This window comes from Vipera ursinii, assembly GCF_947247035.1.
Source record: "Vipera ursinii genome assembly, chromosome: 2".
Lineage (NCBI taxonomy): Eukaryota > Metazoa > Chordata > Lepidosauria > Squamata > Viperidae > Vipera > Vipera ursinii.
Window position 1 is genome coordinate 101923000 of NC_139513.1, and position 27682 is coordinate 101950681.

The 27682-nt window shown below is 35.2% G+C and overlaps 1 protein-coding gene across 5 annotated transcripts in view; it reads right to left on the reverse strand.

Moving 5' to 3' along the window:
- Positions 1-27682, reverse strand: part of TENM2 (teneurin transmembrane protein 2) — a gene marked incomplete at its 5' end in the record, with an annotated part of 931826 nt that overhangs the window by 586053 nt on the left and 318091 nt on the right. The window contains one exon of one of the 5 annotated variants that reach the window (XM_083351306.1): positions 17278-17361. The exons of the other annotated variants lie outside the window; for them this stretch is intronic. Coding sequence (XP_083207432.1) covers positions 17278-17361 — 84 coding nt within the window. The remainder of the gene's footprint in view (positions 1-17277; positions 17362-27682) is intronic. 5 annotated transcript variants of the gene reach the window in all.

Below are 27682 nucleotides of genomic sequence, written 5' to 3' on the forward strand. Positions count from 1 at the left end.
GGCTTGTAACAGAACAATTATAGGAGTGCTAACTTTTTCCATTCAGAGGATTTATGCCCAGGTAGATATAGTGAAAACTGCATTCTAAGTTGAAAAATCTTTGATGAAATAATGAAATTGGTAGGCTTAGGCTGCTTGCAACTAATAATGTTACAGACTATAAGAACTTGGTAGGGTATGGCCTCTTCCCAAATGACTCCAGCAGGTAAATGAGTCTGGGTCAACTTAACCAGTTCAAAGTTTCAAAACATTTTACCGGAGAACATTGGGAGGATAGAAGTGGGACAGCTCTCTCACTTTTCACAGTACAACTATTTAAATAATTCTTTTTTTAAAAAACAAGCAAAGAATTTTATTATCAAGTCCTATCAATCCTGCAGCTTTGCAAAGCATTAGAAATCCACCTAAAAAGTGTTTTCTTTAAAGCTAAAGAAGCAAGCACAATCTCTCTGGAGCACAGGAGAGGATAGCTTTCTGTTTGTGGTGTAATCTTTTGGGAAATATATCAAAGTCTTGCAGTGTCTGGAGAAGGCAAACACTACAGTGTGATTTTAAAATATCCATTAAAACAATAATTTAAAACTCATTGTTCTCTCTCTGTGATTCCAAGAAGGTTGAAAGGATAAGAAATGCTGTGCCTTGGCAATGTCACAGATCTGATCTTCACAATCAAATGCTTCCAGCAGGAGCACACTAAAATCTAAAGCTAGGGAACGATTTTATCATTTAATAAAAGCAATGCACACAAACTTACAGAGAGAGCTGTTGAAAGAAATACAGTATTATTTATGGCAAGTAAATAGGACTTTTTTATACACTAAATTCCTGCTGGGGAGAACACTAAAAATGAGCTCTAATTTGCTAGAGCCTCAATTCCCCTTGCCTGTATCTGCTTTGGTTCTCTGGTTCAGGTATAAAATCTACTAATTTGCAGGAAGGATGACTTGTACAGCCCTATTTTACTTCAAAGTTTATGCAGGATTTAACAAGTATGATAACACTAAATGTTCAGCTGTAAGTTGAGCCTTCAGTGCAGCACAATGTATATGTAACTAAATCTGCTCTTCTACAAAAAATATGCATATTTTAAAAATCCATTTAAATAGCAGTATTTTTCAGCATATTCATTGAATTAAATTTAGGTCTCTGTTTTTTGCAGTTGCTATCGCTAACATTAGGTATATAAGGCTTATAGTGACTCAGAATTCTGATCCACCTAGCTCAAAACTGCTGGTACCAATGACAGCAGCTACCCAGGATTATAGGTAGGATTTTTCTTTCCAACCCAACTTGCCAATGACCCTCTGAGAAATGGGATCAATGCTTCTTCTTAAGATCTAGAGAGATAACTAATAAGCTTTTTTTTCTTCCCCACAGTTTCATTCAGTTAAGAGGGACAAGACAGTGAGTAGGAAATATATTGGGGTGTGGTAGGGAGACTTGGCATAACCAAAATCCTCCTCAAATCTTCTGAATGAAAATTGGCCTCAAACCTGATGGAAGGCAATCCCAATGATGGGCTCAAAATAGAAGTAGCTAATTATTTGGGGCTAAGATGATCACTGCTACAAAAGGGCCATGTGACTGTAAAAAGCTAATCCGCTCAGTCCTATACGAATATAATATAGCTGAAGTGTTCCAATGGACTGATTTCATATTTTGATTCCTGTAAAACACTCTCTGTGTTTCTAGGATGCTATTTGGCACATCTATTTAATACATAAATAGGCTTTTATAAAAACTGTGGTGGCTCCTAGTTGGACACATTTGATATTTTTATGTTAACAACAAAATCCTAAACAATTTGAGACTAGAACTGAGCTTCTCCTTTACTTTCATCATCATCAGAAGAGCTTTTTTTTAATTGGGCTACAACCTGAAGACATTTTTCAATCATTAGGAAGACAGTATTCCTATTGTGGCACCCAGATATAAAGCATACACCAGTTTTATTATGTTAGGTATTATTTATCAGTTCAGCTGAATTCATTTCATGTGCAGCTGTACTACATCCGAATAGGGAAAAATGACATGAAGAGTGTCACAATTGTTTCAATGTGCAGCATTAATTTCTTCAGCAAAAGAAGCTTCATGTGAAAAATCAAATATACAGAGCCCTCCAGAAAATCTGATATCCTAAACTTTCAGAATTGTAGAGCATCTAGAGGCTTTCACATGTATGGGTTGTTCACACAAAAACCGTTTTCCCAGAATTACTCAGATCATTAATGAGAGTTTATATATTATATCAATTGGTTAATTAACTGCTTGGATATTCCTTAGTATGATTCAAAATTCAAAAAGCATTTTACATAGCTATTTTGTTTTTACTTTGTATTCTTATATTTACATTAGATCTAAAGCCACTGGTGTACTGAAACTGCCATTTGGAAAACATTAAAAATCATATTTGCAATATTTCAGTCTAAAGAGGGATCTAAATTGTGTGTCCCTTTCAAGATCCTGGCTTTAGCCAAAAGTCAGCCTTTTTGTGCTGCAGTACCCTTTTTCTAAGCATTATTTTTGTCCAATATAGAATATATTTTCCTGACATTTTAAGTATTACCAACTTTGAAACATCTCAGCAGCAATGTCAATAATGTAGATTGCAAATAGAAAGACTACAAAAATCAATTGATGTCAGCCCTATCTATCTTTCTTATACTGAACCAAAGTCCATTTTTCTTTTTGCACAAAATGCTACTTGGTGGTTTGAAACAAGCAAACAGAAACTGCTTCTACTCCCTGGCCTTTTTTATCCCCACAATGCCCCCTGTTACCTGTTGAGATATTTATTTTCTTATAAGCCTGTGGTTCAATTGTATTGGAAAATATGCCTACGTTTCTCTTGAAACAAATTTGAAAAGAAAGAGGCAGCTGAAGAGGCAGTGCTGTGCTCTCTTTTTTCAATGTAATAAATTCTTAGCACTAACCAACTACCTGTCATTTCAGAATGTAAGTGGTAATGCAGCAACTGGTAAGTGGATCACGGAGATAATGAGATGCCTGCCACTTTTTACGAATGGTGACAACAGAAAACAATAGCCTCAAACAGCAATCTTATCTTACAGTTAGGAGCAGTATCACTGCACTTTCTGCTCTCCCTGTTCACTTTCCAGAGCTCTCGTTTTATTCCATTGATATGCTATGCGGTTACCTATTTATGTTACTTGGCAGTTCCACCTACTCTCAGTCCGCTAGAACATGAAAAATGAAAGAGCACCCCCCCACACACACCCACACCCACATACACCAGCAGTTTCATATATACAGTATATATTTTAATCTGTTGTTGTTTTTGCCTAATATTGCAAAACCAAATGAAGCATGGAATGGGGATGCACAGCATGATAATCTTCATGTAAGTCTAGCAGTAGTGCAATGGCTCTTGCAAAGACAAAATGTCTGGTTATGAGGATGTCATGCAGTAGGCAACCCTTCTACTTTACACAGAACTGCATGTAGGAGAGACTCTGTGCTTGGGAGAAAATAGTCCTTCAGAGGCAATTACAAAAGGGAAAAGTGTAATGACCAATATCCACTTCAGCTAGTTCTTTCTTAATGATTATTTGTTCAGCAGCCATTCAAACATACATCATTGCATGAGTGGTAGTTATGACCAGTTCTCATAACTGCTTGCCATCATGCTTTCCCTGCAGTCATATGATTGCAATTTGGGCACTTGGCAACTGGCTTGCAATTATGATAGTGCAGCATCCTGAAGTCACGTGATTGCCATCTGTGACCTTTTCTGCTGGCTTCCAATAAGCAAAGTCAATGCAGAAGATCACAAATAAAAAGCATACAACATCTTACTTCTGACAGTGTAGGAATTGCAACTGGAAATGCCAGAAATGCCATAGCTAAGCAGTACGGTCACATGACATTGCACTTTACAACCACATTGCTTCTGGTCTCAAGTATTGTCATTTTAGTGGGAATTACTTGAAGTTGGAATATATAATCTCTGAACCCTGACATGTCTAGGAGAGAGAAACAAAAACCATATACGTAAATAACTTCCCATAGCTCAGCCTCTTCTTTCTCCTTCTCTTTTGGGGACTGCTATCATCATAAATATTTTAAATTTAGCAATGTGTATCGTAAAAAATCCCAGAGTAATAAGTAGACCTCAAACCACTTTTTTCACTTTCCAACTGCAACAAGCTGAAAGATAATAGCATAGTTACTGCACTGTTATGTTTAAATGTTTAACATAGTGGGTTTTTTGGGGGGGATTGTTTTGTATTGTTGTGCAATACAAAAAACAAAAGCAATGCAAAATACAATAATACAAAAAATAATCCTCAGACTTAACTACCACAATATGGTGAAAAATATTCTGGTGCCAACAGTTTTGCATCCTTATGCACCCACTGCACCCTTTAGACTAAAAATAAGAAAGATTTAGTCACCCTATGTTTACCTGCCTCTGATGTAAACTATGAAAATAAAGGGGTCATGGGGAACTTACCTGCAAATAAACACCATATATTTGCAGGGTATATTGTACATTTAATTTAGGCAAAATTCTTTTTTAAAAAAATAAAGAAAAAACAATAAGGAGGTTGTAACTAGCATCTGTAGACCTAATTGGTTTTATGTACCTATCAGATATAACATAGCATTACATACACATGTGACATGTACCAGAGTGTGATTTTGTAAGGCAAAAACCTACAGATATAATACCTGGAGTACCTGGCTTGGAATAGGTGGGTATTCATAATACCATTCCAAAAAATATAATTTGTATATGTAACTTTGAACTCTTGATTTTTTTAAAAAAAATAATACCAAGAGAGGGAGAAATGTGTAAGACAACTGCTGACATTATATGTCATAACATTTGTTTCTGCTGTTTATCTATACTGCTCAAAAAAATAAAGAGAACAGAAAATAAGACATCCTACTATTAAATACAGTACATTGTATTGTTTAAGTGTTCCCTTTATTTTTTTGAGCAGTATATATTTAGATCTATGAGGGTGAAGGTTCGTTCTCCAAGCTTGTGGGTTGGTTTCTGAAAGTTTCGTTACCAGATTAGGAAATGTTGAAATAAATGTTCACCTTCCTAAATTAAATGCCAACCAAGTTTTCATCACTTTATATGCAGATTAGGAAATGTTCTGAAACCAACCCACAAGCTCAGAGAACGAACCTTCACCCTCATCCTACACCTGAGCTACAGATATTCCCCACTATTTCCAATTTATATATATATTCAAAAGACTTGACAAATACTTCACACACACACACACACACACACACACACACACACACACACACACACACACATATATATATATATATATATATATATATATATATATATATATATATATATATATACGAATAACCAAAGACCTACATACAAACACCCGTGAAAACCTCAGAAAACAAATACACACACACACACACATATATATACACACACAGACACACACACTCACACACCAGGATGATTCTTAACACCTTGAGTGTCTGGGGAGATTTGTTGGAAGAATTCTAGAAACAAACTTATGTTCTGCAATAGAGTAACTTTTTTTCCTATTTACCATCACCATGAGAGCATGTATCTATCGTATAACCTTGTGCTCTTTCATCACAATTATATCTGTTTCCTGGACACAGACTTCTACTATTTCCTATGCTCTGTGTTGGAAATAGTATTTAAGTATATAACTGGTATGATGTAAACCATTTTTCTATGTTTTTCATTTTTATTGAAGTAAATGGGGCAACATGTACTGCACTAGATCCAGGGCTGCATTGTTGACAGAGCTACAATCCAATAATGGGCTATACTTATCCTTTTCGGTTGGCTCTGCTATTTCAGCCATTCTGCTAATACGTCTGCAAGAAGAATTTTCCTCCATGATATTTGTTATGGCAATGGCATATTTTGAATCTGCCAGATAACAGAAACTTCTCCAAAATCCTCAGTGTCAAATTGTATACCTTTAATTTAGTTAATTAAGGCAATATATTAGTATGCATTTTATCAAATGTAAAATATTCTGTCATTATCACTTTCACAATCCATATGTGTATGTCCCATAGTAGCCACCTTGTAACAAAACAAAGGCTTTTGTTGGACAGTGACAGACAGCCAAGTGTTCTGGTAAATTTTCAGGCAAGTGAAGTGGGACTCAAAACATTATCTACCCGTTTCTGTGCAAAACCTGTTTCTGTGCATAAACTATGGTAAACTGTTCAGAAAGTACTTCTGCAAAGAGATGTACATGGAAGGAATCCAAGTGAACGTCTATGTCTGTAATAAACTAAGAACTTTCAAACAGAAATTAGGAAGACATTTTTCAATGGAAGATTCAAAGTTACCTCTAATACATATTTCACAAAAAATCAGCATGTTCCCCACAAATAGTATTGAAGAGGTATTTTTTGCCAGAAAATTGGAAATAGGTTACTATTTTGGATGATCTCTTAATTGCCAACTCTATAGATTACCTTTTATCATAAAGTACAGCTCAAATCCTATTAGATATATGTTTAGCAAACATCAGAAAGGTAGTTTAGGCAGGGATATGCAATCTATGGATGATAGGAGAAAGAAAGAATATCTGTTTAGGTGAACAGAACAGGTTATGTCTGTTTATTCTCTTCTGCTTATTACCATTTACTCTACCAATTTCCACTGTCCTTGCCTACCTTTTTTGGTCCCCCAAAACAAGGAAAAACAGGTCTCACTGAACAACAGAAAGGAAAAAGGGAGCTTTGTTATAAGTTTGCTTTGAGAATTTGGGCTCCAAATCACAGGCAATCACTTAGGCCAGGGATGTCAAACTGTCGGCCCACAGGCTGGATGCATCGTAGTGAAACCACGCCCACCCCATTGCCGGCAATGGAAAAAAAGTTGTGATACGTTGCGACACGTCACGTGACACTGCGACTTTGACACCCCTGACTTAGACTAAGCAGCTTCAGAGACCATGAACCATTTCTCTTTTAAGAAAATAACTTGACCATTCTTTAAAAACATTCTTTAAAAACAAATAAACAAACCAAACCCTAAATATATTCCCATCACCATTGCCAAAGGATAAAGGTAGCAAAGATTTTTCAGGTGTAATAGTAGGACTAGTCAAATGGTCAAAATATAATTATGGTCAAATGACAGCACACAAAGTATAAAGAAAGATTATAACTATTAAAAATGACAAATGAAGAATTAGCTGTAACAAAACTGACATAAATTGGTATTTAGAAGATACACACACACACACACACACACACACACAGAGTCAAACAAAGGTAAACCATTCGCAGGACTCATTGATTTAGAACCAAACTTTGATCTTATTTACACAAAAAAATATCAGCTATTTTTAATTATAATAATACTTTTTCACGAATGCTAAATGTAAATCTATATTCCAAATCATATTTATACTTTCAGTTTTCCACTGCAGTGATTTAAATAAATGTTCACCTTCCTAAATTAAATGCCAACCAAGTTTTCATCACTTTATATGCAGATATTTTTCTAATTTCACAAATTGCTTCAAGGTATAATATAACCTTCAAATAATATTCTATATACTATATTTGATTACAATTCTTAAGCTACTCATTGAATTGTAGTAAATATTCACATAAAGAGGAAAATGTTCACCTGGAATTCTAAAATGGAAAATCAATGAAACACTGTCAGTTATTGCTATTATTCTTATAATCTATTTGATTAGCCACCATGTCTAATTCAACTAAATTTATGTGTATTATAACATCTTGTATTTTGCATTCAATAGTTTTGCTTTTTAAAAAACAATGTTAGGATAAAATAGATGGTATGCATTTGCAGGGACAACAGTAGAATATAAGAGTAATATTATTTGTGGGTTTGATTCATTTAATTTTTGCTATTTTAGTATATGGCATATAGTAAAGCATATTATGATATGCTTTTTAATGGCTTCAGCTGGCTTTGGCTTTTAAACATTAGCTAGAAATGTTTTAGCTGTACGGGTAATGTTCAGATATGAACATCAACCTGTTAAATTTGGTTTTACAAACATGATTAATAAAGAGCTTAGGCTTTGTTTCAAACCATGTCGTAAACTAAATTTTGCATAGAATTTTCCAGTACTGATATAAATATAGCTAAGAATATTGGAATTGAATTGTCCATGCCAGTGAAAATGTTATGAGAAGCATTTAAAGTAGACATGTCAAACACAAGGCCCGGGGGCCGGATGTGGCCCGCGAAGTGGTTTCATGTGGCCTGCGAAGCCATCCTGGAAACAGTGAGGGAATGGACCCCACTGCCTTGGCCCTGGCCCAGAGACCCTCCTTCTGCCAGAGACCCTCAGATCTGTCCCACTCCTGCCCAGGGTCCCATAGGCACCCTTGATGCAAATGATGTAGAGCTGGCCACGCCCACCCAGTAGGCCATACACACTCTAGCCACGCCCACCCAGTAGGCCATGCCCACCCTGGCCATACCCACCCGGCCCCCTGAGGGCAACCGCAATGCTGATGCGGCCCTCAATGAAATTGAGTTTGACACCCCTGATTTAAAGTAATTGTTATGTATGCAGGCATCTGCATAGCAACAGCCATCAGGGGGCGTTGGCCTGGACAGTTTCGGCGGGAAACCTAGGGCCAACCCCATTGGCTGTTAGCTTACCTGGCCAGGTATATAAGGAGGCCAGGTAGCCCTCATTCCTCAGTTCACTTCCCCTTCCAATAAAGAGCTGAACTCACACACCGGCTGGCGTCTCTCTTGCGTCGGACCCACTACACAATAGTAATTTAGGCTGATTTACACTTTGAAAAAGAAGTACTTCTTATATTGTTTTACAGTATTATGACCCTAATGTCTTTCATATCTAAAGGAGAGAAGGTGTTTGAAACATACATGGGTCTGTCATACCATCTGTAGCAGCACTTCAAACTTAATATACTATATACTGTATTTTCCAGAAAGGTGATATTACATATTTTCACCACACTGATTACCAATGTGGATGAATCTTTCACTTTTGCAGGTCTGCCACTTGGCATTTATCATCACTTTGATTTCATGTTGTGATAAGGAATTATGTGATTCAACATCCCTTTTATGATTGTATGATCATACTGAGTTTTTATGAATTTTCTATAGAGAATTTAAAATTCAGCTGAGATATTTCACAATGCTACTTGACAATTTATTAAATGTCTTCTTGAAGTTCTTGCAATAATTAATCTGGCCTCCTAAACTACAAATTAATCTTTATAAAAACTTGAAGCAAGTTAGATGGCATTGATAATTGGAATAATTGGAATAATACATTTGGATGTATTGTTTTTTCAATCAGTTTGGATGTATTGTTTTTTCAATCAGTTGTGCAAAGTTTTAAAATACATGAAACTAATCTATTTTGAAATTAGAGTACAAATTAACCCTTGTTTTACAAACCTCAGAAAATGTTTAATAAAGGTTGATTATCATTGCTGTAGAGCTGTAACTTAACTCACATAGTTCAGATATGTTCTAAACCATGGCATATTTGATCGGTAATTTATAAGATTGTCAATAATATTTTGGTGCAATCTCTGCTTCTCAAGGACACATGTTCTTCTTGATTATATCCTTAATATTTGGAATATATCAAGGTATCAAGAATTATGGATCTTTCATGCATGAGAGATACAAAAGAATTAAACAATGATGGGAAAAATGAATTATGTCTGAACCACAGCAGCAGATTGTTAATTATGTATTACTCATCAAAATTTAGATTATTCTTCTTCCAAACAAGGGGAAAGAAAATATTTACTTATTTATTTAATTATTAATTTTTGTAGCTGCCCATGTCAGCCCAGTGACTCCGGGTGGCAAAAATTAAAATATTTTTAAAACAACTCTATTTTTAATTTCTAGCCATTTTCTGGTATAGTGGGCAGAGAGTAATACATACATCAGGTAATACGAAGCAGGAAGACAGGGGGGTTTCCTTTCCATGAAATCCTAATGCATAACTATGAGCTGAATTCCCACCTCTTTTTAAACTGAAAGAAAGACAATCTAAGATTTGCACAAGCCAAAGGACTATTCTGTATTCCTGTCACTTGCTTCCATACATACTTAAAGCAGGTAGTGGGTAAAAGAGAATTCATTGGGACCTGGCCCAAGCTGAAATCCTATACACACACTTATTTAGAAATAAGTCTTGTCTTATTTCTTAATTAGGACTTATTTCTGGGCGGACATCCAGGCATTTGTGCTGCATATCATTCTTCAATTTCCTTGAAAAGTAGCTTTCACTGAAATTAATGGGATTACTAATAATACATAAGTAAAGTAATACATAAAATAATGAGGCCTATTTGTGATCCTGTAAGAACTTAAAAGTATTTATATCTTCCTAAGACACCAGTGTCATTATCCACCAAAGCACACACATTTTTAATTGTTGCCTTTTTTAATTGCCAGAGTTATATTTGCAGTTAACATTACCATGGTAATAAATTAATGCATTTATTAATTATAGTTGTATACTTAATTTATTCCTTATGGAAGCCAAGATGATCTGCATAAAGTTTTCAGAGAGACTCCTTTTACCGTACTGATTAGGCTTAGCTGTTGCAAAATTGTTATAACATGTACTTTTATACACAGTCTTCAAATCCTTAAGCGTAGTTGTAACATCCCCAGCATTATTACTACACTACTTATATTTCATAGTACAAAAATAGCATGAATATTATATCTGTACCTTTGTTCCCTGGTATTTCAGAAGCAAAATATTTTGCAGCCAGGATTTTCTTGAAATGTGTGACTATTTAAAAGTCACCCAAAAGCACTTTTTCTGTATACCAGATGTGTCATTAACTGTTTCTGATTTTTTTAAAAAAAGTTTCAAAAATAGAGTAAAATCGCTCAGCATAAGAATGCCATAAAATAAACCAATGGTAACAGATGGTGTTTATCTTGTCAAAACTTGTTGTTAAAAAGTTGCCACCCATCAAAGTGGATTTCTTTTGCTGGATGTTATATGTAAAAGTGCTCTAGAAAATGTTATTGTCAAGTACTTTGTAATAGGAACATTTATTTTCATGGTTTCAGTTTTTTAAAAAAATACATGGCACAATACACCCGACTTGGATTTGTATAAATTTTATCCAGTGGAATATTATGTTAGAGGCTGGAGTTTTATTTTCCCCTTAAGCTCTACCAATTAGTTAGTTTGAATAACAGTGTACTGAAGACACAAATTCCATACCAAAGATTAAATCTGCCCAGCAGGTTTCTACAATCAGAAGTCGTCTGTTGTTTTTTTCTCTCTCTGTTAGAACACAATCTACAATTAATTATTTTCTTCTAAAATATATTTCTTTCTCAGAAATGTTTTTATTTTTCCTTCCCCATATTTCATAACATCATTTACTAGCAATAGTAAATGACTGATGGACAAAACAGCATGTTATAAGGAAAATAATTGTTTCATCTGAAACTGGTACTGTAGAAATCAATGCAAAGGCCCACAGGACACAAATACAAGTTTGCTTACCTATTTCATACAATTGTTTCTAACTTTTCAAATAAAAACCTGTAGGAAGTCAGTATTGAAAAACTACAGGAAAGGAGCCAAATGTATTAATTTTATCACTGGGGCAACTTCAATGAAATCCCACTGCGGTTAATAACATCTGACTTATTTAAACATAATTTTCTAGAAGATAAGGGATAACTGATACTGTATGTGTGACAAAATTACCAGGAACAACATCATCATCATCATCATCATCATCATCATCATCATCATCATCATCATCATCATGTAATATAGAAAAATCATGGCCAAACAAGAGGCTAAGATTCTTCTGTCTCTTATGAATGAATGAATGAATGAATGAATGAGTAAATGAATAAGTAAATGAATGAATGAAAATAAATCTGACCCATGAAATATTTGTATTTATTGAAAATATAACAAGAAACAAAGTCAAAGGCTTGGATTAATGAATGTTCATTTATCAGAAATATGTTAGCATCTCTTTTTACTTGCAGCCATAAACAAGGGCCAAACTAATTGTTCAGTGTGAGGGTCAGATGACACAAAGAGTTAACAGAATTCATGGAACTCATCTATTTATTTATTCAGTTTATATAACTTGCCATGTAACTTGGGGTGAGTAAAAGCCTTTCTGCTAATTTGAGACTGATATTTCTCCACCTGCTAGACATCAAAAGAAAGATGAGCTTCTTAAGTTCTCAATACAAAAAGCAATAGACAGAAATAAGTTATAGGTCTGGAACAAGAAATATTGAGGCGGCTGGGGGGGAGTTCCCATATTTTTGTTTTGTTCTCTTAGTAAATCTGTTTAAGATAGATTTTCACATGTAGGAAAAACTCTTTGCATTTGACATATATACATCTTTTCATTATAGCACTACCAAGTTAGTGTAGAGAGTAGCTTGTTTAAGTGAGATTATTGCTGAAAAGAATTTGAATAATGGATTTTTGTTCCATCTACTAGAGCAGCCATGTCAAACTGCTGGCCCATGGGTCGGATGCATCACGATGAAACCATGCCCACTCCATTGCCGGCAATGGGGAAAAAGTCGTGATACGTTGTGTAACATCACATGACATCGCAAGTTTGACATGCCTATACTAGAGCTACTAGTTCCAACAACATATTACTCCCATTAACTTAACACTCTGTTCAATTAGTACTAACTGTTTAATTAGGTTTAAGAGTGTCCTGCTCTAACATTTTAACCACTATCACACTGTCTTCAGGAATTCAGATGCTGTAAAATACCAACTAAAGGTCTATTCTTAAAGAGTTCAGTGCTACTTTAACTGATATTTCAAAAAGGAAAATGAAAATCATTAGTGTAATATGCAACAGGAATGTTTTATTTTCTATTACCAAGGCTTTTAAACAAACAAATAAAAAACCCAGTCAACACTTCACTATATTTACATCATTAAAACAAGTACAAGGCTAAAAAAAAGTCAATATGCTGCTAACATCGAATGTTATTGCTTGACAAGAGATGAAGAAGTAGCCATTTCATATGTTAAACTTGTGTATTGCTTTAAGAGATTTAGTTTAAGGTTGGGAGGGGGGGACGAGTAGGATTGCATCTTTCAAGGCCATCTCTAACTAAAGAAGATAAGACCTTGGTGGGTTTTCTAATGGAAGAGAAACTGATTCTTTAATTTAATTGGAGAATATGATTAATGACAAAATTAGAAAGGGGGAGAATTGTGTTTCAATATAATGTGCAAGGGGCAGAGATTTCAGATTCCAGCTTCCTTCCAGCAAGCATTTGCCGGTGAATTAGGCTAATAAAGGACTTTTAAGGTAAACAATGCCTCAGAGTCACTTGAAAAGTCCATACATTGGAAACTTGACAACATTATTTTCCATGAACTGATGCTTTAAAAGATGACTAAATTAAGTGCATAGAAAATAATAGAAAAGTGTCCTTATTCTAATGATGACATCACCAGACAGACAATTTGATAGCATAATTCAACTGCCAAATAGATTAAAATTTGTCTGGGATCATCTCAGTAAGAAGCACTGGAAAAAAAATTAGCTCTCTTATGTCTCTTGTTGCCATGAAGAAATTTTAAATAAAGGGCATAAAGGTGAACAAAAAAAATGTTGAGATAATATTCCTTAAGATGAATATTCCTTAAGGGAATTGCAAAATGTAGAAACCAAAAATCATCAGTAGCAGGCACTATTGAGCTCTACCCATCCCAGATTCAGCATATTTTGTTGATAAAGGAAAATGAAGATTTTCCATACTCCTTGGCATATTGACAATGTAAAGAAGTAAAAATGGCAATTTTAATTGGATCTTGATTTTCAGGGACATCCATTGGGTGGGAGCAGGAGTAGGTTTAGGGACGCAGTGGCTCAGTGGGTTAGGACACTAATCTTGTCGATCAGAAGGTGGCAGTTTGGCGGGTCGAATCCCGAGTGCCACGTAACAGAGTGAGTGCCTGTTACTCGTCCCAGCTTCTGCCAACCTAACAGTTAGAAAGCACGTAAAAATGCAAGTAGAAAAATAGGGACCACTATGGTGGGAAGGTAACAGTGTTCCGTGCGCTTTTGGTGTCTAGTCATGCTGGCCAAATGACCACAGAGACGTCCTCGGACAAGCGCTGGCTCTTCAGCTTTGAAACGGAGATGAGCACCAGCCCCTAGAGTTGGAAACGACTAGCACGCATGTGTGGGGGAACCTTTACCTTTTACCTTTAGGAGTAGGTTTAAAACTGAAGATAGTTGTGATCATGTGAAACCATTTCTCTTTTTACAATGCATTGCATACTGAAGTAGGTAAAAAGGAAGAGCATAGATCACATAATCATAGACACCATCTTGACTTTATTCCCTACAAATGTTCCTTCTGAGTTTCTTCTAATTATCAGGACTAATAATACACTATAGTTCTCCTGCTATTGATAGCAGAAAAAGTCAGTTTCTGCTTCCCTGAAAAACAGCGCAGGAAAATTTCAGGGGTTCTTAGGCAACAGTGTACTAACTTCCTGTCCATCTACAAAATCTTCAACTGCATCAACTGCCTTATAGGAACAGAGTAAGTCCTTGCATGCTTGAAAAATATAATTAAGACCAAAGCCTATAGCCACAATATAAAAAAATGTTGTGTGTGCGCTTGTGTTTAACAGTGCCTTATGATTTTTTGAAGAATGCTTCAGTGATTATGAGGCTATATTCTCAGACAGATTACAAAAACAATCACCATCTGTCTACTGGCAACCCAAAATACATAATTTGGTCATAATTCTTTCACTGAATTACTAGTACTGGAAAGCTGATATAATTGCCAATTCCTACATCTGCATCATCTTATGAATAGCATTACAAGCAATATTCAGCTTTTTCATTACTTCACAGAATTTATATCTGAAGAAATAATGCCCATCAGTCATTAAAGCAGAATATGCTCAGGATTTATCTTTTTTTTATTTAAAAAGTTTTACAATACATTTTGACTTTAATCCCCCCCTCCTCCACCCTATCTAACCCTCCCTATCCCTCTCCCCCTTCCCTCCTCCCCCCCCGACTTCCCAGAGCTAAATACAGGGTATAAAATCGTAAAACAAATGTAAGCACCCCTATGTTATCAACAATAAACTATTAATTTTATCTCCCTCTAGCTCATATAAAATGAATACAAACAATATTAATATTACAAATAAAGTAAAAAAGAAAAAGAGGAAAACAGAAAAAGAGCTTTACTCAGAATAGATTTTCTTAATCCCAGTCCTTATTCATATTAATTTCAAAAAAAAGGAAAAGAAAAAAAAAACTTTCACCTGCTATTTGCATTCTCCCACCTTTCTCTAATTTCTAAACAAATTCTCAGTTACGCGCCAAAAGCGCCTATCTCTGTTAACCTTAATAATCTCCGACCAAACTAAACTATGATCAAAAATAGTTCTTGCATGTATAACGCCAAATGTCTCGCAGTTCCAAATCATCCTTAAGTTCAAATAAAAAGAGTAAAAAAAAGGTTTAAGCAGTCTCTAAGACAACTTATTGTTAATTAGGAGCTTGCATACCCATTCTTAGTTCAACACATACTTTTAGTCCATAACCCTAATATACTTTTCTAGCAAGCAAATAACATCAATCTTAAATTGTGTTAAATATTAAAAAAAAACTTTCTTTCTCCTCTATAATAAATTTACTCCATTGACATTCTAATTTAAAAATTTAATCAGCAATCTTGACGCCCCAAAACTTTTGGAGCACGTCTGTCATGACCCCCAAAACTTCTTTAGACCGCTCCCCTCCCACATCTTTGTATGGATTTATCTTTGGATGTAGATTCAAATGTAATTTATTTAACCAGGTTACAGCTATGGAAAATAATCTAAAATATGAAATAAAATCCATAGAAGAATGGTCAGAATTTGCTTATGTTTGTGTTTCCAAAGAATTGGAAAACAGTCTTGCTTTCATTACTTTTTTCATAGCAAATAATCTTCTATTAAGGTTGGAATAATATGTTAACTAGACCAATAATAGCTGTTGTTAACCTTCTCTGTAAAAAAGAACAAATGGATGAACCAGAATCCCAGGTAAGTAATAAAATAGGTAAAGGTAAAGGTTCCCCCGCACATGCGTGCTAGTCGTTTCCAACTCTAGGGTCTGGTGCTCATCTCCGTTTCTAAGCCAAAGAGCCAGCATTTCTCCGAGGACGTCTCCGTGGTCATGTGGCCGGCATGACTAAATGCCAAAGGCGCACGGAACCCTGTTACCTTCCCACCATGGTGGTCCCTATTTTTCTGCTTGCATTTTACGTGCTTTCTAACTGTTAGGTTGGCAGAAGCTGGAACGAGTAACAGGTGCTCACTCTGCTACACGGAACTCGGGATTTGACCCGCCAAACTGCCAATCTTCTGATCGACAAGCTCAGTGTCTTAACCCACTGAGCTACCGCATCCCTAGTAATAAAATAGATCAAAGCAAATACCATGACTCAAAATGGAAGCAATATTTTTTTAAAAAAATATTCCTAATATTTATAGAGCCATTGTTGTAAAAAGTATAAGCCCAAAGTTACCTAAGTTTATATTGTCACTTATTAAATACAGTAACATATCTACTACATTCATAATACTGCACTTGCAATATAATAATAGCTTATAATACATAGGCAAAGGAAGCAAGTTGACTGATGCAATTATTGCACTTCCATTTAAAGCTACATAGATCTGAGTTTATAAAACCTACTCAAATATTCTCGGACAGGGGTATCAAACTGCTGGCCCCCAGGTCAGATGTGTCATGGCGAAACCGCACCCACCCCATTGCTGGCAATGGAAAAAAAGTTGCAATATGTTGCGACACATCATGTGACGTTGCGAGTTTCACACCCCTGTTCTAGGAAGATAGTGCTGCATTGGAAGAGGTCATAATATTATTGTGTAGATGTTGGAACTCATGAAGTTATTATATTTTGTGTCCTAATGCTCAAAGAGAATACAACATTATTGATTAATCTAATCATCTTCCACACTTTCATTTGAATTTGTGGAAAACATCTATAAGTTTCAAGTAGTATTTCCTGACACATTTTAATATTAGATATTTACATTGGATAAAACCAATGTTTTTAACAGCAAACATTGACTAAAACACGAAATATATACATAAACATGTACAAACACAAATACATAATTTCAGCTAGTCTAATCACATATGGAATAGTACAACTAGCAAGACTGAATTTACTTATAGGATATACAAGGTGAAACAAGATAAAAACCTTACGTATTAGAGAATTCTTTGTTTCAGCCAGCTGCTGCCAGCCAGTCTGTCTGTCTTTCAATGTCTCAGAAAGTTGAGTATGAAAATCTGAATGAAACAAAATAAACACAATTTAGCACTCTCTTCATTAGATTTCATTGTCAAGAACATATTTTTAGTATACCCAGCAGTATTTCTCTCGAGTCACCCCCCCCAGCCAAACATTTGATGTGATTACAATTAAGTTGGGATACCACTTCTTTCCAAGACAAAGTAATCATCAGTAAATAAAGGGGACATGTAAATACTGATTTCTGTTGCCCACAGGTAAAAATTAGCCTGTGCATCTGATCTGCACATCAGGTAGATTAACAGCAGTCTCCAATTTACTGTCATTGTCATAAGTCATTTCTCCAGGAGAATTTTGCCAAGTTCATTTCCAGGGACGTTTAACAAGCTAATCTCCATATAGGGGTGTTTTGTTTTGTTTTGTTGCATTCACTTTTGTTACTTTTTCCTTTTTACAGGAAAACGCTAATTTATTCCTCCAAATGTTAAGCACAGATGCATTGTTCATACACACATTAAATAAAACACACCGTCATGGAAACCAAGAGTTTGTGTGTATGTGTGTGTGTGTGTGCGTGTGTGTGTGTGTATACACATACATACATACATGCATGGTCCGTTTTGTTGTAGAGTTTATTATTTTGTTTTATTTTCATGATTTTTTTTCTTAATTGCTAACATTAATATTATTTGATTTATTTTTTACTCTTTGGCACATCACTGTAATTTCCAATTAAAATTTTAAAACAATATTTTCAAAATTTTGTCACTTTCATTTTCATCCCAATCCATCTATTCATGTTTTAAGCATTTTATTCATTGTACTGAAGGCTTGTTGTTTAACCTCTTCATTACTTTTTTTATTATTTCCAACTTACTTTTAATTTGTTATCTCTTTTAATCTTAACTGTTCATTGTTCTCCTCTTCATTTTTATTTTGTTTCCCTTTTATGCTTTTTCTTCTTTATTTTGTGTTTCTTTGTAATTTTTCCTTACTTTTTTACTTTAGCTTCATTGTTTTCTTGTTTTTTTTTCTTTTTTAAAAAGGTTGCTAAATAGTTTGTGACTAAATGATTGTAAATGGAGACCAAACCAGCTTATTAGGATATCACCTCTCATTTTAAATTGATTACAACCTTGTAGGGTAGGCTGGGCTGAGAGACAGTGGTTGTTTGAGTCATCCATTGGGTTTCATGTGCAGATTAAGCCTTGAATCCAGGAACCTCAGGAGTCTGTTCAATGCTCTAACCACTAATACATATTAGTTTAGCTGATTCACCCTCTTTAATGAAGAATCCTAATGGCTGAGTTCTTATCACTGGAAATGAAAAGGCTTAACTAAAAATAAAATAATAGCTTGGTTTTTGTATGTGCAGAATATCAATATACTGACTAAAAAAAGATACAAATACTGTATATCCCAAAATGTTCTAATCATGGTCTGTCAGTTTCTAGAACTTACTGTATTCAAAGTTAAAATGGCCAAGGCAGGGAATATAAAGTAGATTTGGGAAACAAAAGCATAAAAAAGGACAAAGAGGAAGAAAAGTAGGTGGGAACAAAAAAAATCAAAAGAAATAGAGATAGTCCTCAATTTACGACCACAATTGAAGTGAAATTTATGTTGCTAAGTGGGACTTTGTAAGTGGGGGATTACCTGTATTTATTCTTCCTTCCCCTCCCTTTTCTCTTCTGGACAAACCCTGTCTCTCAAATGCTTAAACAGAATTAGAGTTCAAATCAGAAGATGCAATTGTTGAATTAATTGAAATAAAGCAACAGAGCTTTTTTATATTGATTCACATGTAACATTTTATTTTTATTATGTCTATAGAAGATAGATAGATAGATAGATAGATAGATAGATAGATAGATAGATAGATAGATAGATAGATAGATAGATAGATAGATGATAGATATTTTTAATGTGTGCACAATGGCACACATTAAAAATGAAATTTAGTTGCTTGCTCCCAAAGTGTACACATACATGACACACATTTAAACATACTTTATCCAACATATGTATAGACCTACACCCTTACAGATAAGTAACATATAAACATTAATTACTGTCCATCTTGAATACAAAATGGAAGGAGGAAGCTTTAGAGTTCATATCTGCAAGTTATGCTACCATTAGGGATGCCTTATAAGGCTCTGCATTAGCTGATATCAAAACCATGAGTGATTGTCATTTTCAAGTGCTCAGGTCCAGCAATAAACAGTTGAGAGGTTGGTTTGTTTGTTTTCTTTGTCTGATGAAGCTTGTTCTTGCTTTTAAAGGCTCAGAGAATACGCTGCAGGTTTTCAAGACTTCAAAAAGTCATGAATAATATTTAGGAATAAGTAGTCAAGAACTATTAAGAAGTACTGAGAAATAGGTGATTTTGCATTTATGCTGAAAATCCAACATTAAAAACAGTTGATTTTATCATAAGCAAAAGCCAGGAATTCATAAAGTTTTTAAACTCATTAATAACTATTACCAAATTTATTTTAAAAAGTTAAAATTTATTTTAAATACAAGTGAATGAGGTGCCATTCAGCATTATGATAGTAGATTCTGACTGGATAGAACGTTCCAATCTGGTCTGGAAAGAGTTATTACCACTACGGAGTAAAATTAGGAAGAGTAGGTTTGAGCTGATGGATACAGCTAGAGTTTTCTGCTTCTGCTTCTGCAAAGCATGAATACAGTGTATATTTAATATTCATCAATCATGTAAATTAATATTAACCTATTTCATCAATTACAGTTTATTTTAAGATACTTTCTTTCTTTAAATAGTATTATTTATTCTGGTATTTATTTAAAACTTTATCTTGATCTCATTTGTGAATCATTACTAGGCAGAATAATTTATAACACTTTTCTTTTTTTAAAAAAAACATGCTTTTTAAAAATGTAAAAGAATTTCAACTAACTATTTCTATGGTACTAAACATGCATTTAGTTGAAATACAAAAGCCGAATGAAATTAATGGTACAAATCAGCTCTGCATAAATTATTTGTGCCAAAATTGAGCTCGCGGTTCTTTAAATTGATTCTTCCCTTATTCCATTTTCTGTTTTATTATCAATGTAGTTGGGAATTACTTTCAAATTTCTCTTGGTGATAATTTGGAGTTTACTTTGATGTTTAAGTGGTAGAAAGGGTTATAGATTTATTGTTTTCTGGGGCACATCTTTCTTTCACTCTGAAGGCACTCTGGCTGTCCACATTTCACTATCCAAAAAGATTCAGTGAAGAAATGGCCTTACAATTTCTTGGAATCTCACATGGAAAGTCAAGGAGGCTATTGGAGACAGAGTTGAACAATGAAAGTCAAAATATTCACACAGATATTACAGAAGCATCCAGAAGTCACTACTTTGAAAGTGGAGGGAGTGACTTGGTAATCAAAGTTCCAGCCTTCTTCAGTATGTGTCACATATATTAAAAGGTAAAGGTTCCCCCGCACATGCGTGCTAGTCGTTTCCAACTCTAGGGGCCGGTGCTCATCTCCATTTCAAAGCCGAAGAGCCAGTGCTTGTCCGAGGACGTCTCCATGATCCTGTGGCCGGCATGACTAGATGCCAAAGGCACACGGAACACTGTTACCTTCCCACCATAGTGGTCCCTATTTTTCTACTTGTATTTTTACGTGCTTTCGAACTGCTAGGTTGGCAGAAGCTGGGATGAGTAACAGGTGCTCACTCTGTTACATATATTACATGTATATAAAAAGAGGTGAGGCTTCAGTTGTGCACTCACATTCACTATCTTTGAAACTAATGACTGTCACTGCAGAGGCCCTGAACCTTTGTCATTTAGTACTTGTACTTTTAAAAAAAATGCAAGAACACCATACCTTTCCCATGAGAATAATCACACTGAATTGATTGAATTGACTGGGTGCTATCTAACAAAATGAAATTCAATGGTGAAAAAAGTAAGGTTCTACATTTAGGCAAGAAAAACCAAAAGTACAGGTATAGTATAGGGGGTACCTTGCTCAACAGTAGTAACTGTGAGAGGGATCTTGGAGTCCTAGTGGACAATCTCTTAAATATGAGCCAGCAGTGTGCTGCAGCTGCCAAAAAAGCCAACACAGTGCTAGGCTGCATTAACAGAGGGATAGAATCAAGATCATGTGAAGTATTAATACCACTTTACAATGCCTTGGTAAGGCCACACTTGGAATACTGCATCCAGTTTTGGTCACAATGTAAAAAAGATGTCAAGACTCTGGAAAGAGTACAGAGAACAACAACAAAGATGATTAGAGGTCTGGAGGCTAAAACATATAAGGAATGATTGCTGGAATTGGGTATGTGTAGTTTAATGAAGAGAAGGACTAGGGGTGACATGATAGCAGTGTTCCAATATCTCAGGGGCTGCCACAAAGAACAGGGAGTCAAGCTATTCTCCAAAGTGCCCGAAGGCAGGACAAGAAGCAACAGATGGAAACTAATCAAGGAGAGAAGCAACCTAGAACTAAGGAGAAACTTCCTAACAGTTGGAACAATTAACCAGTGGAACAACCTGTCTCCAGAAGCTGTGAACACTGGTTGTTTTTAAGAAGAGACTAGATAGCCATTTGTCTGAAATGGTATAGGGTTTCCTGCCTGAGCAGGGGGCTGGACTAGATGACCTCCAAGGTCACTTCCAACTTTACTATTATGATTATGAATTGGAATGTGTAGGGGAAAAAATCAGACTAATTTTTCTGTACAGCTTTTGTTTAAATAATCTGGATAGTGTAATGTTGTAAAACAAAACTGGTAACTTTGGGATGATTAAAAAGAATCAAAGACTGACTAATACTAGTCAAAATACCTAATAGGATACAAGCTATATTTACTAAACTTATTCCAACAGAAAAGAATATATGTAGCTCAGCACTGAATGGTGCAGTCCTTAGTGCTTCCTGAGATGGCTATTATTAGTATAGATTATTAAATATAGCTTCTTGCATTGAACTAAATAAAATGAACTATCCATCTATAGTTAGCTCACTCTAACACAAGTAGACTTTCTATCTTTATTGAACATTGGGCAAAAGTAGTTGTTATTTCACATTTGTTATTAGTCCATCTCACTTGTCCTATCTTTATTTTCTCCCTTTCTCCATTCATACAAACTAATATTTACAAAAGCCCCAAATATATCTTTCAGTTGAATCAATTCATACAATCTTTAGAAAATAGGGAATTTGAAAAAACAAAACAAATCAAGAAAGTAATATAATGTCCAAAGAGAGAGAAACCTGAATGGCTCATTTTTCACATTTGCCTTCCATCACTGTCAAAGGAAAAGTTGATTTTATCTATCTGGTGCTGTAGATGAATATATGTCTTACTGATGTAGTAGTGACAGCTATTACAGCATTATAGAACTTGTCTCTAAGCTTTTATGTTGGCACAGAATCCTTATTCAATACTGATCTAAATCATGTAGAATTTATGGACCCAATCTACCTAACGTTAAACATTTTTTTTCTGAGAAGAATGTTAATTCATAAATGAATATGTCACAAAATGTGAGAAGTACACAATTGTAACAATAAGTCCAATCAACTTTAAAATAAAACAATCCATGATTAAAAATATTATGGTTTTCCTTCCCTTCTCTCTTTATATATTTAGAGATTCTTTTCTAGGCTTTCAAACCTCCATTGACCAAATCGGTGGATGACTGCTTAGTGTTAATGATTGATAATTTCTATACCAGAAGAGAAAGAGTAGAATTCTCCCTCACTTTGACTAATTGCTCAGATACCGAAAACATGATAAAGACATCAAAGACTTTGGAGGTCTTCTAGTTCATTCTACTGCCCAGAAAACTAATCTATAGACCATCCCAGAGAAATGGGTATCCAAACCCTGCAGTTATATTTGTCTCAATAACTTTCTAAATCTCAGTGGTAAATAATCCAAGAAGTTTTTAATCTGAAGATCGGTGAAATAATACATTTAAATAGGCAGCTACAGACGTTTCTCAATAATTCAAGTCTGAAGTGATTCTATTAAAAAAATAAGTCTCAGGGTATAGTCAGGAAGTTGTTAGTGGATATAAACAACATATGGCATACTTGCACATGTACACACAGAGAGACATACACATTTGCTTGAAAGCTTCAAGTTAGAAAGCTGTATGAAACTAAAAGTACAAATGAATTTTTAGAAGCTATCTAGCTAACATCCTTTTTCTGAGCATTCTCTGAGTACATCTTCAGGAGACAAGTAATGAACAGTATGAAAATGGAAATGCCACTTATATGCTATAGAAAAATAACACCGTCAAAATATTTTTAAACAGCAAGAATGTTGAATCTAAGTAATTGGCTGCTTCTGTTCAATGGAGAATTTAAATTTATCATTTTATTTCTCCCTCCTCAGTTCATAATAAGCATAAATAACATTTTATCACTGATACTGATTTCTTGGGGTTTATCAACATTTGGGTTATGAAAAATATCAAATTAAAAGTATTGAAATTTTCAGTTGTAAAGCTTATGATTGGGTAATATTAAATAAACATATTAAATATCTTGATCCCATAATGTGAAGCAAATAATCAAAAAGACTGCCTGATTTGCCTGAAGAGAAAATGCTGTTCTGAAGTTTGTCCTAAGACAGGGAATTGGTAAAATTCATGGCTAGTCTAGCCATCAATATGGTTTGTTAGTGTATTTAGAATCCTGGATTTTCTTCCCACAATCATAAATATCTCAATCATTTTTTCTCCCATTCTGTCACTGCTGTCTCAGCATGAATGGCATAATTTTAAATTAATGTCCTCTCTCTCTCTCTCTCTCTCTCTCTCTCTCTCTCTCTCTCTCTCTCTCTCTCTGTGTGTGTGTGTGTGTGTGTGTGTGTGTAAAACATTTATTCTGTAATGTAGATTACTGAGTTTTCATTGCTTCTGGATAATAATAATAATAACAACAACAACAACAACAATGTTGGAAGGGAGCTTGGAGGCCATCTAGTCCAACCCCCTGCTCAGGCAGGAAACCCTATACCATTTCAGACAAATGGCTTTCCAGTCTCTTCTTAAAAACTACCAATGTTGGAGCATTCACCACTTTTGGAGGCAGGTTGTTCCACTGGTTAATTGTTATAACTGTCAGGAAGTTTCTCCTTAATTCTAGGTTGCTTCTCTCCTTGACTAGTTTCCATCTGTTGCTTCTTGTCCTGCCTTCAGATGCTTTGGAGAATAGGTTGACTCCCTCTTCTTTGTGGCAGCCCCTGAGATATTGGAACACTATCATGTCACCCCTCGCCCTTCTCTTCATTAAACTACACATACCCAATTCCAGCAATCGTTCCTTATATGTTTTCGCCTCCAGGCCCCTAATCATCTTTGTTGCTCTTCTCTGTATCCTTTCTAGAGCAGGGGTGTCAAACTCAATTTCACTGAGGGCTGCATCAGCATTGTGGTTGCCCTCAGGGGGCCGAGTGGGTATGGCCAGGGTGGGCATGGCCTACTGGGTGGGCGTGGCTAGAGTGGGTATGGCCTACTGGGTGGGCGTGGCCAGCTCTACATCATTCACATCAAGGGTGCCTATGGGGGCCTTGGCAGGAGTGGGACAGATCTGAGGGTCTCTGGCAGAAGGAGGGTCTCTGGGCCAGGGCCAAGGCAGTGGGGGCCGTTCCCTCACTGTTTCCAGGATGGCTTCGCGGGCCACATGAAACCACTTTGCGGGCCGGAACTGGCCCCCCGGGTCTTGTGTTTGACATGTCTGTTCTAGAGTCTCAACATCTTTTTTACATTGTGGTGACCAAAACTGGATGCAGTATTCCAAGTGTGGTCTTACCCAGGCATTGTAAAGTGGTACTAATACTTCATGTGATCTTGATTTTATCCGTCTGTTAATTCAGCCTAACACTGTGTTGGCTTTTTGGCAGCTGCAGCACACTGCTGGTTCATATCTAAGTGATTGGATTATACTATTGTAAATATAAATCATTGGATTCTATATTATATTTTCATTTATGTGAAAGCAAAGAAAGTGAGACAGAAAATTTTAAGTCCATTGGTAATTTTATATCCTGTAGGCAAAGCTATTCTTCAAAAGTATGGAACTTGCCCATGATTTATCAGAATAAAACAAAAAGAAAAACATAAACATAATTGATTGTGGTTTTTTTTTTTACAATTTTACATACAGTATATACTAATGAAAAGAAACAAATGTTGATAGACAAGATCGTAGCACTCAATGTAGAACATGCAAATGTAATAAAGACTTAATAAAACCAATTATTGAACTGAAAACAGCAGGAGGTATAAATGTGTTACAATTATACCTGCAATTTTTCACTTTTACATCTAGGGGGATTAGTATTAGCTTTGTAATCTATAATGTATATTTATTTTAGTCAATTTGTGGTCAGAGACCAAAAGTAGTAAAAATTAGCAATGCAAACTAATAAATAAGGTGTGGAAACAATACATATCAAAAAATTGGAAATGATGACAAAAAATTAAAATTATGAATCTTCTAGGCATGATATAAAGAACCAAACCATTCAAGCCCGAACACAAGTCAGATTGAGATCCTTCTGACCTATAAGATGCTATTATAAAGCCTTACTGGAGGAAGACCAAAGAAAACTATTAAACCATTTTCTCAAAACTGACTGTGACCAGATTTGCAATTGTGGCGAATATCTGTAGCTCGATAATACGATAAGGGTGAAGGCTCATTCTCTGAGTTTGTGGGTTGGTTTCTGAACATTACCAGCTTAGGTAACATCTTGAGTGGAGTTTAGGGGATTGTGACTAGATTGTTCCTTTTGCTTGACAAGGCATATTTCAGGTTCCTTCATTTTGGGAAGTGAAGAGGCAGGTTTCCACAAGCAATAGTTCTCTGTAACTCACTCAGTTAGTTCCAACTAGTTGATGTAATGGAATGTGTTGGTTCCCTTGGGGAATGAGGGAAAGATGCTGCCTAGGAAATATTATGAGACAAGAGAAGCAGGAGCCCCCAATGACTTAACGTTTAAGTAAAGAAATCTTAGGAAGGACTGGCCTTAATTGATCAAGCAGTTAAAACTGGCAGAAGGAAGTAGGTGCCTTCAGACTTGAAAAATTCTGTTAATGCAACCTTACAATAAAGTATAATCATCTAATCTAATCCTGATTCCTTTCAGGTTTATACAGGACAGCTAACAGTCTTTAAAAAAGTGGTTAAAATGTAACTTTCTTCACAGGTCTTCGGTGACTGACATATATGATTTACTTCCTATTTTGACTAACTTTGATGTTTTTCCAGAGTTGTGTTGATGCTTGCACTGTTAATGTTTTTTTTATATATATATATATATTTGTGAACTATCCAGAATGTGTAATCATGGGAGTATAAAATACTGGAATACTGGAAGAAAATAAATGCACAAACTTGCCATCATTCAGCAGCAATCTGCTTTGCCTGAACACGATTCAGGTTATTGCGATCCTGCATCGGACTTACTGCAGTTATACTATTGTGTTAGATTCAGCTATCCTGAATTAAAAATCAAATTTGGAGACTGAGAAAAGGTTGCTTAATTAAAACTAAGATTGTTGGGGGTTTTTTTGGGGGGGCTGATATGTGCCTTTTGACATCTATATTTTAAGATGGTCAATTACATTATTCTGATCAATAATGCAGATGGCCCCTGACCTTCCGTCCTTCCGCCGTGACCTGAAGACCTGGTTATTCCAACAAGCGGGCCTGGACTGACTACGTTTTTTAATTAGTCTTTTTACTGGTTAAATTCTCTTGTATTTTGCATTTATTGTTTAATTCTCTTTTATTTTTTTTACTCTATGTTTTTTAATTTTTATTGTTGTGAGCCACCCGGAGTCCTCAGGGAGAAGGGCGGCATATAAATTTAATAAAATCAAATCAAATCAAATAATAGATCACAAGCTGCTTCACCTTATGAAAACAGAAATGAATTTTAAATATATAAGAAAAAAATAAAGTGTGTAATAAAATGAGCTTGCTAAATTATAGAATGTTTTGCACAAATATGAAGGCTGGTTGTTGAATGTAGTAGGAGTGGTATATGATGGAAATAAAGCATATGTGAAAATAAAAGATATGCTTAGCAAACAGTTTAAGACTGAAAGGAATAGGACAGGGATGTGTAACAAACCTTGGTTATTTAATGAAGAGATCATATTTGTTTTTTGTTTTTTTTAGTTACAATGTTTTATGTATGTGATTTAGTATAGAAGTTTGTGGCATGGGTTTTATGCTGATATCATAAAGTAAAATAAGTTATGAGATTGTTTCTGATAACATTGAAAGTAGATTGGTCAGGAACATCAATATTCATATATTTTTGTATGCAGATGATGCTCTGTTGCTGTCAGAGAAC